Source organism: Somniosus microcephalus, chromosome 4 (assembly GCF_052327205.1).
Source record: "Somniosus microcephalus isolate GS21.2 chromosome 4, FLI_Smic_1.0, whole genome shotgun sequence".
NCBI lineage: Eukaryota > Metazoa > Chordata > Chondrichthyes > Squaliformes > Somniosidae > Somniosus > Somniosus microcephalus.
Genome location: NC_140990.1, coordinates 310607909 through 310622110, shown reverse-complemented (window position 1 = coordinate 310622110; position 14202 = coordinate 310607909). Strand labels below are relative to the sequence as shown.

The window sequence follows — 14202 nt, the reverse complement described above, 5'->3', positions numbered from 1 at the left end:
TACACAAAGGATAGCCTTTGTCCCCGATAAGCCATCCTCTTGGGGGAGGCTGTGCCTGGAACATGTCAGCCACAGTAGTCTGTCGCAGGATAAATGCATCGTGGCTGCTGCCTGGAAAGAGGGCATTGACAGCTAGGATGCGCTGCCTGTGGTCACACACCAGCTGTACATTGAGGGAATGGTAGCCCTTCCGGTTGCGGTAATCCTCGGCATTGTCGATAGGTGCCCGCAAAGCCACATGCGTGCAGTCAATGGCGCCCTGCACCATGGGGAAGTCCGCGATCCTTGCAAATCCGACTGCACGCTGCTGCTGCCTCTCCAGGGTCATGGGGAAGGAGATGAATTGCTGTCTCCTTCTGAAAAGGGCATTGGTCACCTGGCGGATGCAGCAATGCACGGCGAACTGGGATATGTTAGCAATGTCCCCAGCAGCGGCTTGGAAGGAGCCGCTTGCATAGAAGTTCAGAGCCACCGTGACCTTCACTTCCACCGACAGAGACGTCCTGCACCTCAGCTGTGGACGCAGATCTCTGTGAAGCAGCTGGCAGATCTCTGCAACCACCTCCCTTCTGAAGCGCAGCCTCCTAACACACTGCGCGGCAGTCATGGTGAGATAGGACACCTGCTGGCGGTATTCCCTGAGTGGGTAAGGCCTACGTTGCCGACGCCTGTTGCCCCCTCTGCGCCTAGCCAGGGCTGCCCCTCTCACACAGCGTCTGCGAGCCCTTCACACATAATGCTGAAACTGAGGGTTGGCACCCCATGCAGCCCCCATAATATACTGGCAAACAATGACATCACAATGAAGGCGAATTGCCAAGCTCTGGCTTGAAGCCAAAAATACCTCTCCTATGTTGGGCCAAAGCAGTAAGCTCTCTTCCTTGGTCTCTGTCCATAAATCTGTTGCACAAGAGTGATTGCTGCAAAATGGCTGGCCTTTACAGTTCAAGGTAAGTGCCCTTTAATTTGCGCTCCCCGCGGCCCGCATGGCCTCTGCTGCGTTCCATTTCACAGTTCTTAGGACCGCCACGCCCACATTGGGCGGGCGCGACTGAAGTTCCGGATTGGGGCGCACAAAGGGCGTTGCACGAGGAAATGACGTCATAATCTGCGCGCGCAGCTGAGCGCGTGCAAACACTTTGCGCCGGCACTAAATGTCTACTGAAGTTGGGCGTAGGCGCAGATCGCGCTGCGCCCGGGCGCTAAGTGCCTAGCGCTCGAGATCTACTCCTCCTAAGGCGCTAACGGCTGGCGCACGCAACTGAATTTCTAGGCCCTTGGCTTATTGTGATCAATGCCAAGCCGGGTGGGCAACAGGTAGTTGTATTTCAAATGTCAGGGCCATAAAAATACAACTCCCATAGATTCAAATTAAAACCAACCCCCTACAGTCAACTTTCAAAGCTGAAATCCCAGTTTGCCTTTTCTTTCCTTTTATTTAAACTCCTTCAGATCCCAGAATCTTAATGAAAGTTCTGAATTTCATACTCATATGTTTTGATATTCCTTAACTCTCAAAACTCACCAGATCGATCGTGTTACAGGATTGAATGTTTTATTCAAATGTTCAAAGATTTTACAAATTTAAATTCTAGGATCTAAGGACTTAAATACAAACAAAAAATTATCTTACCGGAATTGAGATTCAGTGTTGTATTTGTGGAATTCACTATTGCTTTCACAGATTCCTGGGTTATGTCTCCACGCTTCACCTCCACAATGGCATCATGGATTTTCCGTTGTCCTTTCTGTTTAACTGGAAAGTAACAAAAGAAATTTGTTCTCACTTAGCACCATAGACAGTCAATTCATGTCGGGAACTGTGCAAAGGATACTGTCACCGTCAGTCCATCAAATGTTTGTACAACTTCCTAAATGGTGCCATGCACTTAGAGAAGGGCGGACTATTGAATTTCCCTGCTACATCTACATGACCATTTAAAAAAAGCATCTGCTATTCTAGGTCCAAATTGGCCATAAATTTGGAGTTTACAGATTATCAGCATTGTGCCGTAGTTTAGACGTGAAATTTGGGTTCAGGACTGTTGTGTACTTTAGTTACTTGCTAAAGTCAATGCAAATTACAGTAGCTTGTGAAAAATGTAGTCTCCAGTGTTGCTATCCAACTGATTAGGGCATGGCCATTGTTGAGGCAGGCCATTCATAAGAACATAAGAAATAGGAGCTGTTATGTATTGTGTGTTCTATTGTGTGTTCTCCTCTCACCTGTGGTGGCGCTGTCACAGGAGATAAATGGTTGGGTGTTCTCTGTTAAGTTTTAGCTCTCTTTGTTCGGAACGTTCCAGAACTTCCTTTCCTTCCAATAAAGCACTTCATGTTTGAATCTCTGAGTTCTGAGTCCTAAATTGTGTCTAGGTAGAAAGGTACCGACACAACAGGAGCAGGAGTAGGCCATTCAGTAAGATCATGGCTGATCTTCTACCTCATCTCCACTTTCCTGAACTATCCCCATAGCCCTTGATTCCCTTAATATTCAAAAGTCTATTGATCTCTGTCTTGAATATATTCAACGACTGAGCCTCTCTGGGGTAGAGAATTCCAAAGATTCACCACTCTCTGAGTAAATAAATTTCTCCTCCTATCAGTCCTAAATGGCCGACCCCTTTTTCTGAGACTGTGATCCCTAGTTCTATACTCCGCAGCCAGGGGAAACATCCTCCCTGCATCTACCCTGTCAAGCCCTGTAAGAATTTTGTATGTTTCAATGAGATCACCTCTCATTCTTCTAAACTCTAGAGAATATAAGCCTAGTCTACTCAATCTCTCCTCATAGGACAATCCCCCCATCCCAAGAACCAGTTTGGTGAACCTTCATTGCATTCCCTCTATGGCAAGTATATCCTTAGGTAAGGAGACCAAAACTGTACACAATACTCCAGGTGTGGTCTCACCAGGGCCTTATATAATTGCAGTAAGATGTCTTTACTCTTATACTCAAATCCTCTTGTAATAAAGGCTACTATACCATTTGCTTTCCTAATTGCTTGCTGTACCTGCATGTTAACTTTCAGTGATTTGTGTACAAGGACAGCCAGGTCCCTCTGAACACCAACATTTCCCAATCTCTCACCATTTAAAAAATACTCTGCTTTTCTATTATTCCTACCAAATACTCATTCAGTCAGAAATATGTAAAGATATACATGAGGTTTTCTGTGAACCATATCAAATATACATATTTAAACAAACACCATTTACAAAAACATTAAATATGAAGTTGACATTTTACCTCTTTACAGAATTAGCTCAGGGGTTAGGAACAGGTTTGTAGAAAGAATTAAAGGGATCATTTTTTAGGGAAGGATGGAGTTGACCATTACCTGGTGGTGTGTAACTATGCTGTGCATTCGCAGTCATCTGCGCTGTGCCCTAAAATGTTCAAATTTGAAGAAAAGAAAGAGGATTTTAATATAATTTCTTGAGTTCATTAATAAAACAGAAATCTTTACAACATCCTGCTCTATGATATTGAATGAATTCAGCATCAATATATTGCAATAACTAAATTAATTTTCCTTGTGATGTCGAGAATTCCAAAATAAATACAATTTCAGAGAGACTAAAAATGTTTGAGATGGACAAACAATTTCTCGAGATGAAAACGTGTCTGCAACAGGTTTATACTCCCAGTAATTCACTGTGAAAAATGTCCATTTTATCAATCTCTTTCAATTACTTCCGTTCAGTATTACATCAAAAGCACTGCAAAATAAAATAGATTTTATGCATTCTATTGTGCAAATATTGTCTTATTCGCTACCTTGAGTCTCTCTCTTTAACTTGTCATGGTACCTTAAATAAAATTTGTACTCCTGCTGAGTAGATACATAACAAATGATCAAACTATGCATCACTCCACGATGGTCTTGATTCAGAAAACATGGTGTGTTGAAAGTGCCAGACTTGCCTCATATTTAATTCATATTTCAGATTGTGATATTTAATTCCTGACACTAACTGAAATGAAGAACACATCAGGATGCACTTACATAACATCTGTAGCACTCATGCGAAGCAGCTGTGCTTCACACTGACATAATAGTTATAGTGTAAATACAACTTAAATCCAGAGTCAAGGCCTCAACTGACATTGCAGCAAAGTGGGGACTCCCTGCAGGGGGAAGTGTCGCTCAATCTTATTCCATTCAATCTTATTCCAGAATCACAACAGGCCTCAACTTTGGATTTGCACTGCAAGCTTAGCATTGGAATCTGCTCCACACAGACCTAAACCTCTAAAGGCTGCTTTTCCTCTCATGTGCCTGGGGTAAAGAAGAGGAAAAAGGGGTGGAGACTCATAATTCCAGATTGTCAATCTCTTCACTTGCCCAGGGAATTCCTGGCACTCTCCCTGAGGGTCGAGGATTGTTTGTTCCTGCAGCGGTAGTTTATAGACCCCTTAACAGTAATCGTAGTGTTGGACAGAGTATAAAGCAGGAAATTAGAGGAGCATGTAACAAGGGTAATGCAATAATTATGAGGGACTTTAATCTTTATATAGACTGGGCAAACCAAATTGGCAAAGGTTGCTTGGAGGACGATTTCATGGAATGCATTCGAGACAGTTGTCTCGAAAAACATGTTGAGGAACCAAATATCAACAGGCTATTTTTGATCTAGTATTGCGTAATGAGACATTGTTACTTAGTAATCTTGTAGTAAAAGATCCCCTAGGGAAGAGCAATCATAATATGATAGAATTTCATATTAAGTTTGAAAGTTATGTGGTTATATTAAATTTGAGAGTGATGTGGTTAAGTCTGAAATTAGGGTCTTAAATTTAAACAAAGCCAATTACGGAGGTATGAGAGGCGAGATGGTTAAGGTAGATTGTGAATTTAGATTAAAAGATATGGTGGCAGATAAGCAATATCAAACAATTAAAGAAATAATTCATAATTCTCAATGAATATACATTCTCTTGAGGAATAAAAACTCCACTGGAAAACTGGTACAATCATGGCTAACTAGAAAAGTTAAGGATAGTATTAGATTAAAAGAAGAGGCTTACAATGTTGCCAGAACAAGTAGTAAGCCTGAGGATTGGGAGGGTTTTAAAAATCAACAAAGGATGACCAAGAAATTGATCAAGAGGAAGAAAATAGAATTTGAGAGTAAACTAGCAAGAAATATAAAGGCAGATTTTAAGAGCTTTTATAAGTATGTAAAAAGGAAGAGATTAGCAAAAGTAAATGTGGATCCCTTAGAGACAGAGACAGGAGATATTATAATGGGAAATAAGGAAATGGCAGAGACGTTAAACAAATATTTTGTATTTGTCTTCACAGTAGAAGACACAAAGAACATACCACAAACTGTAGGGAACCAAGGGCCTAATGAGGGTGAAGAACGTAAAGTAATTCATATTAGTAAAAAAAAAGTACGGGAGAAATTAATGGGAATAAAAGCTGCCAAATCTCCTGGACTTGATGGCCTACATCCTAGGGTTTTAAAAGAGGTGGCTGTAGAGGTAGTAGATCTTCCAAAATTCCCTTTATTTTAGAATGGTCCCAGCAGTTTGGAAGGTAGCAAATGTAGCCCCACTGTTCAAGAAAGAAGGGAGCAAGAAGACAGGGAACTATAGGGCAGTTAGCCTGACATCAATAGTTGGGAAAATGCTAGTATTATTGAGGATGTGGTAATGGAATAACAGTGATTGGGCAAGAAGGTGGCAGATGGAGTATAATGTGAGAAAGTGTGAAATTATCCACTTTGGTAGGAAAACTGGAAAAGCAGAATATTTTTTAAACGGTGAGAAACTAGTAAATGTTGGTATTCAGAGGAATTTGAGAGTCCTTGGACATGAATCACGGAAAGTTAACATGCAGTTACAGCAAGCAATTAGGAAGGCAAATGGTGTGATAGCCTTCATTGCAAGGGGGTTGGAATATAAGAGTAAGGAAATCTTGCTGCAGTTATATAGGGCTTTGTGTACAGTTTTGGTCTCCTTACCTAAGGAAGGCTACACTTGCAATGTAGGTTCACTGGATTGATTCCTGGGATGAGGAAAGTTTGAGTGGAATGGTCCTATATTCTCTGGAGTTTAGAAGAATGAGAGGTGATCTCATTGAAATGTATAAAATGATAAGAGGGCTGTGCTGAGAGGCTGTTTCCCCTGGCTGGGGAGTCTAGAACGAGGGGTCATAGTCTCAGGATAAAGCATTGGCCATTAGAACTGAGATGAGGAGAAATTTCTTCACTCAGAGTGTAGTGAATCTTTGGAATTCTCTACCTCAGCGGGCTGTGGATGCTCAGTCGATGAGTAAATTCAAGACGGAGATCAATAGATTTTTGGGCACTAAGGGAATCAAGGGATATGAGGATAGGACAGGAAAATGGAGTTGATGTAGAAGTTCTGCCATGATCTTATTGAATGATGAAGCAGGCTCGATGGGCCGTATGGCCTACTCCTGCTCCTATGTCTTATGTTCTTAGACATGCTAATGAGTTGAGATATGACATTTAGCCTCATTTTCCTCTCTCAGCCTCAGAAGGATGCTCAAAAGATGCAGGCCTTGGAGCCTGTGCCCAGTGCCAAGAAGGACAGACAGCAAGAAGAATGAGCCTGGCAAAAGGTAAAAACCGTTTCTTTATGGTACTGGTCGCGATCCACAGGCTAGGTGGCCCTTTGATGCTGGTTTTCAACTGGTGGCCAATAGAGGTTTTGTGGCAGTGATTGGATTTCTGCCTCTTGTTTGCAGGTGCAGGGCCCTGTCAGAGCTTGGGGCTGCTCCTGAATCAGGAAATCTAGGTGGTTTCAGGTCATGTCAAGTTGAGCGCATTTTGGGCGTGTTCCTCCCTGACTAGAGCCCAAACGTAGGAGCAAAGAAAAAGTGGACCTTCTGTGTAGATTTAGGTAGAATTCCTGGCATAAATTCTGTCATACTGGAATAAACAATTTGCTGAAATGACTCAAAGAAGTGACGACATCTGGAGTACTGTCTACAGTTCTGGGCACCACACGTTACAAAAGATGTATTTGCTTTGGAAGGAGTGCAGCGCAGATTCACCAGAATGTTAGCAGGGTTCCAAGGGTTAAGTTATGAGGAGCCATTACATAAACTAGGTTTGTATTCCCTGGAAATTTTTTTTGATATGATTAAGGTTTTTAGGATTTTGAAAGGAATTGATAAGGTAGATCGGGCAGGAAAGTGGAGTTGAGGTCGACGATGAGCCATGATCTTATTGAATGGCGGTGCAGGCTCGAGGGGCCGCATGGCATCCTCCTGCTCCTAATTCTTAGGTTCTTATGATCTTATTGAGAGAAACTTTTTCCACTGGTGGGGGAGTCTAGGACAATAGGACATAAACTTAATATCAGAGCCAGGCCATTCAGGAGAGAAGTTAGGAAACACTTCTTCACGTAAAGGGTTGTCGATATATGGAACTCTCCCACAAAAAGCAGTAGATGCTTGCTCAATTAAGAATTTTAAATCTGAGATCAATAGATTTTTGCTAGCCAAGAGTATTAAGGGATAATAAACCAAGGCGGGTAGATGGAGTTAAGATACAGATCAGCCATAATCTCATTGAATAGTGGAACAGACTCGAAGAGCTGAATAGGCTACTCCTGTTCCTATGTCCCTAAAATAACAGCATTGCATAACTGAAACGCTAGGTTATTAGTTCCTCCGTTTTAATGTGCTATACTAAATACAGACAGCTGGTGAAAATGAAATCCCTCCAGGATGCAAAGATTACCATTATGCCAACACCGAGGTTCTGCTTCTTTGTATCAAAAACATCAGCAAAATCATCATAAACATTTGATTCAAATGCAACAATGGAAATGGCTTTCATGTTGGATGATGCAATGGTTGAGAAATAATTCTCCAATCCATCGAAGACTGCGCTGATGGCAGTTTTACAACTGATTCCACCTTTACCTGAATAAAATTCAAAAGCTCATTAGTAAACCTCAGAAGAAAACAAATCGAAAAAAACAACGAATTGCAGAATAAATAGACTGAACCGCTCAAATGGGGGCGAGGTTACCTGTCCCTACGGCTGGGAATGCAACAGTGGTGATATTCAACCTTTCACATTCCACCAGGACCTTTGTTACTGATGCTGTGATCCCAGCTGCTTTTCCAAGCCCAACCATGTGGATTATATATTTACATTGAAGCTGGCCGCCTTTGGTGACTGCGACACCATCATCTGGCTGAGAACCTAGGAAAGAAATGGGTGGAAGAAATTCACCCTCATTAACCTCTATCTGCAGCATTAGCAAAAATACGCTTATTATTTGTTTACAGCCCAAAGTAGCAGATAAACAACACTGCCTCTTCTCCCATATAAAAGCTGTAGCAGATATTCTCCCAGCTGAGAGATGTACCACCATGCAAGGGGTGGTTCGGATACTTGCTGGGCATTGGATCGTAAGCCTTTGACAGAGGGTTTGCCTGAAACAGAAATATTTTAACTTGGACATGAGAGCTGCCACAGGGTGGTCATTTCCACTAATCACCTGCACAACTGAGTGATAGCCAAGACATTATCCTAGAAATCCCAGTGGAAATTCTGCCCATAATTTTCATCCTACCATAATCCTGTCTCAAAGCCGGGAGATGCGTGATTTAAATAATTGAAGTGGGCGCCTGTGTCTGTAGCGGTGTAACGGGGGACTTGCCCTCATGGGGCCAGTGTAATCTATGAGCAGACCCCTGCTGATGCCAACTGGGACAATGGTGCAAAGGTGCTGAATTTTCAAATAACTGCTCTCCTGTGAGGTGAAGACCTTGTTCCAGAGGGATTGATTGTCATTGATTTTATTAACTTTGGACACATGTTTGGCCCAGAACAGAACCTACCCCATCTCAGCAGACACAGTTACCACTGGGCTAATCTGAAGGGATTCCTGGAATAGACCTGGACAAACCCCCTCACCCAGACATAACCCCAACCTACTGCCAGGACATTAGGGCAGTGGGCAGAAGTAGCCACCCAGCCTCCCACTCCCATCTATTCAGTGTCATTCTGTTAAATAAGATTCAGAGTAAATCATGTTATTTTGCACAGAAAATAAGATGAAGGTTTGATATTTTTACTGTAATATAGATCCAACAGATACAATAATAGCATTACCACTTCTCTCATTTCCTTCAAAAGTTTATTATAAACTGTTCTTTTCAACTATGCCTTCAATCTCCTCCCATAATCTTGCATAACCCTGCTCAGTGTCCTCTTTCTCCTGATGTTTTAAGTGCCTTGAGACATTCTCCATGTGAGGGGTGTTATATAAGTGTTAGCTGTTGTTGTAGTTACATTTTCAAAGCATATATCCTAGAAGAGCATAACCCTGATTGAGAAATACCAGTACCTAGGGCCTTGCATTCATCCTGCACAGAACTACCTGCAGCTTTTAGTATCGCACCAGACACACCTACAGGTAAAAACAAAGAAACAGATGTTAAGAACAAAACTAGACCTTTGTTACTTGGCGCACTGGATTCATAAGTCACAGTTTGACTATTTTGGCATAATTTCTGCCGTTGTCCTCTGGCTGATGCTGGGCTACTGGCCCCTAATACCACCCAGGGGGTTGGTCCTGGAACCTTGGGGGAGATATTCCTCTCGAGGGCCGTTTGGGGTACGAAGTGAAAAATGTTCGGAAAGTTAGCGGCAGGCGCTAACCTTTTCAAACGTTTGTTAAATTCCCTCTTTTTGCTCCAAGAGGGAAGTGGAGCGCTAAATCAAGCACTCCATTTGGCTCTTGGAGCTCAAGAGGCGGGGAATGTCCCGATCCGGGCCGATGCGATCAGCGCAGCACTTAAGCAGACTGCCGGACTGAGTGATCACGGCGCAGACGCCGCGACCTGTGGCCGAAAATAATTTTTTTTTTAATTGCCATTTTTTTTTTGGCTGGCCGCTCAGCGCGCCTTCAAGTTGCGCCCCGCGAACATTCAGCTTCACTGTTCGCGACCCCCGCAGCAGTCGATAATGTAGTGTGTGTGCCTTTACGAGCCCCCTGTGTACTGTAATGCCGGTAATGGCCACTCGGGCTATATAAGCCTGTATATTGTGTTGTATCAGTTAGTTCCCCTCCAGACTTTGTTCAGTAAACACCTGTGAAACCAACTCCTGTCTTCAGTGTCTCTATTAACACACGGACACAACAGTGGCGACGAATTGGAAACGGACTTACCTGCAATTCGGCAGCACCTCAAGGACATCGATTCCTCTGGCGTCCAAAGTTGAAGAAAATCAAGAAAAAGAAAAAGCTGTGGTTTCACCAGCTAGCCAAGCTGTTGGCAGGTACTGCAATAATCCTTCCTGGGCATCGGACTGGGGCTCCAGCGGCTAGCTCTGCAGCTAGGCCAAGCAGCGAAGGCGGAGGCAAGCAGTAACAGACGGGGAGGGAGCATTCGGGAGACGGCCGGCGCTGCAAGCAGGTCAGCGTTCAGACCTAGAGAGAGAGTCCGGCGGGAACGAGTCTCCAATTGTAAATAAATAAAAAGAAGTGAAACCCGCAGGAAACAGCGTTGTCATCAGCAGCAGCGGCGGGGAAGTGCGGGAAGCGCCATATCTTTTCTGCAGAAAAGAAAGAAAAGCGCGGGAAGCGCCATTTTTTTTCTAGGATGCCTAAGTCTGGCAATATTGATGCTTTTGATAACGAGATAGAGGATTGGACCACATATGTGGAAAGAGTGGAGGTATATTGCACCGCAAATGGAATAGAAAATGAAAAAAAAGCGTCAGTACTTCTAAATCTAATGGGCGCAAAGACATATGGGCTGTTACGAAACTTAATCACTCCAGCCAAACCAAAGGACAAGAATTTTAAAGAAATTGTTGATACCCTACAGGAGCACTTAAACCCAACAACTCTGCTGATAGTGGAACGATTCAAATTCTTCAAGAGGAATCAACACAAGAATGAAAGTAACGCTGATTACCTCACCGAATTAAGAAAGCTATCAAAGCACTGCCAATTCGGGGCAGGACTATCAGATTATCTTCGAGACAAATTCGTCTGCGGTCTCCTAAGTGAAGGAACACAGAAAAGGCTGCTTTCTGAAAAAGATTTAACACTGGACAAGGCTTTCAGTATGGCTGTATCATACGAAGCAGCTGCAAGAGGAGCTGCAGAGATACAACAAAAGACACAGGACTTCGGCACCCATGAAATGACACAGGGTTTTGAGAGATGTTATCGCTGCGGCAGATCCACCCATGACCAGAGGGACTGCTGGTTCAAGGACAAAGCATGCAGGCAATGCGGAAAGATTGGACACATTGCACGGGTATGCCGATCTGGACAAAAAAAATCCACGGACAGGAAAAAAAAAATCAATGAAGAAAAGTACAGAAAGGTACAAATGATGACGGACAGTAGCTTCGAAGATCAGAAGAGCGATAGCGACTCCGAAAACAAGAGACTAAGCTGTCTCAAATTACATAATGTAATTGCCAAAGAAGATTACCAGACTATTTGGGTTACCGTCACGATAGCAGGGTCCCCAGTTAAAATGGAGCTAGATACAGGATCAGCTCTGACCGTCATCAATCAACGGGATTACGACCGGCTATTTCCGCATATACCTTTAAAAGACACATCCATTGTCTTGAAAACATATACGGGGCAGAAAGTACACCCCAAAGGAAAAATAAGGGTGCCTGTTGTATACAACGGCAAGGAAATACAAAAGTTGTATTTATACGTTCTACAAGATGGTGGTCCACCGCTGTTGGGACGTGAATGGATCAGGAAAATACGTTTAGACTGGCACTCCATTCAGGCACTGACGGTGACCAGTAAGGAAAAAAACGATGATGACGTCATACCTGAACGATTAAAAGACATCTTGGCCAACGCCAAGGAAGTGTTTCAAGAGAAACTAGGAACCGTGAAAGGCATCACCGCCTCAATAAAAGTGGAAGATGCGGCAATTCCCAAGTTTTTTAAGGCAAGACGCAATTCGTCCAGCAGTTGAGGCAGAGCTGGAGAATTTGGAAAAGTCAGGCGTATTATCCAAAATAGATTGGAGCGAGTGGGCAACACCCATCGTCCCAGTCATGAAGAAAGCGTTGAATAAGGATAAATCTGAAGAACAGAGAAAAATTTGCATCTGTGGAGACTTCAAGGTGACGGTAAACCCGGTCCTTCACACGGTACAGTATCCTCTTCTGAGGATAGAAGATATTTTCGCCTCACTATCCGGAGGGAAATGTTTCACCAAAATTGACTTGGCACAGGCATATCTACAGATGGAGGTTGAAGAGGCCTCTAAAAAGTATCTCACGATAAATACACACAAAGGTCTGTACCAGTACAATCGACTGGTTTTCGGAGTAGCATCCGCTCCAGCTATCTGGCAAAGAGCTATGGAGCAAGTCCTCCAAGGGATTCCGGTGACTCAATGCTACCTAGACGACATCCTTGTAACAGGAGAAAATGACAACGAGCACCTTGCCAATTTGGAGCAGGTGCTCACTAGGCTGAGAGAACGGGGCCTACGAGCAAATCGCCCCAATTGCGAATTTTTCCAGAATCAAATATCATATTGTGGCCACATAATTAATAAGGAAGGGTTGCATAAGTCACCTGAAAAAATTGAAGCGGTCATAAAAGCCCCAGCACCTGAAAATGTTTCATAATTAAGGTCGTTCCTGGGATTAATAAACTACTATCATAAATTTTTACCGAACTTATCAACTCTTCTGCACCCTCTTAATGAACTGCTACAAACAGGAGTAATTTGGAAATGGAGCGAAGACTGTAAACGTGCCTTCCATAAATGCAAATACTTAATCACGTCCAAAGAAGTTTTGGCTCATTACAACCCATCACTGCCAATCAGACTGGCATGCGATGCATCCCCTTACGGCGTAGGAGCAGTATTATCGCATAAAGTCCCTGATGGCTCGGAACGGCCGATAGCTTTTGCGTCACGCTCATTGAACTCAGCTGAGCGTAACTATGCCCAAATCGACAGGGAAGCACTCAGCCTGGTATGGGGAGTAAAGAAATTCAACCATTACCTACACGGACAAAAATTTACCTTGTTGACTGACCATCAACCCCTCATCTCCATATTCAACCCTAAAAAGGGTGTTCCCATTATGACAGCGCAAAGGCTACAGAGGTGGTCCCTTTTTCTAGGGGCACACCAATATAACATAGAATACAAAGGATCAAAACAGCATGGGAATGCTGACGGGTTATTGCGCCTACCATTGCCAATGGTAGAAGAAGCACCTACCGTAGACCCAGTGGAGATTTTCCACTCTACCATAGTCGAATGTCTGCCAGTAACAAATTCTGCCATTGAAAGGGAAACTAGAAATGACCCGACTCTCTCACGAGTCTACGATTTAACAGTGAAGGGATGGCCAGCACATGGCGAACCACTGTTGCCAGCATTCTCGCAAAGAAGAGAACAGCTGTCAGTGTGCCGAGGAACCTTGATGTGTGGATCCAGAGTGGTGATTCCACCCAAACTCCAGGATAAAGTTCTGAAGGAGCTTCACGAGGGGCATCTGGGTGGAGTGAAAATGAAGAACCTAGCCAGGGCGTTTGTATGGTGGCCAGGTGTCGATGGAGACATCGAAGAAATGACCAAGAGCTGCCTAGGATGCCAGAAGGTCCAAAACGCTCCACCACAAGCCCCTCTACATCCATGGGAGTGGCCCTCATCTCCCTGGCAAAGGGTACACATCGACTTTGCTGGTCCATTTATGGACTCAATGTTCTTAATCGCGGTTGATGCACACTCCAAGTGGCCAGAGGTAATAAAGATGTCCTCCAGCACCACGGAAAAAACCACCACAGTATTGGTGCAATAAACGCCCTATCTAAAGGCTGAATAGTCACAGAGGAGGTAATTGAACCTGATGATTTACACACACGTGCGTAATGACCTCTCTTGCCACATTTACTACACACAGCCTCCCGAGCAGGACACTTCAGACGAGGGTGCCGGACGTTCCCACAAAAATAACACTTCTGAATCCTAGAGGCAACAGCCGCTGAAGTAGAAACTGTTTCAGAATGTAGTAAACCACTCCTATGAAGTCCACATAATTCCTTTTCATCCGGAACTGCCGAAACCACAGTCACAGACCGATTAAAAAGAGCATAAGAATCCGAACTTCTCTGAGCCACATCCAATGTAGAAGCTTGCTCAAAAGCACTCTTAAGATCCAAAGTCTTATTTTCTAACAACCGCTGACGAATTG

The 14202-nt window shown here is 43.6% G+C and overlaps 1 protein-coding gene across 3 annotated transcripts in view; it reads right to left on the bottom strand.

The window, feature by feature from the left end:
- LOC147120591 (protein mono-ADP-ribosyltransferase PARP14-like) overlaps nucleotides 1-14202 on the bottom strand; it is a 169310-nt gene that overhangs the window by 106156 nt on the left and 48952 nt on the right. For all 3 annotated transcript variants that reach the window (XM_085986719.1, XM_085986720.1, XM_085986718.1), the window contains exons 11-15: nucleotides 9344-9406; nucleotides 8017-8193; nucleotides 7723-7907; nucleotides 3342-3390; nucleotides 1634-1756 (exon numbers count right to left, since the gene is read on the bottom strand). In XM_085986719.1, coding sequence (XP_085842845.1) covers nucleotides 1634-1756; nucleotides 3342-3390; nucleotides 7723-7907; nucleotides 8017-8193; nucleotides 9344-9406 — 597 coding nt within the window. The remainder of the gene's footprint in view (nucleotides 1-1633; nucleotides 1757-3341; nucleotides 3391-7722; nucleotides 7908-8016; nucleotides 8194-9343; nucleotides 9407-14202) is intronic.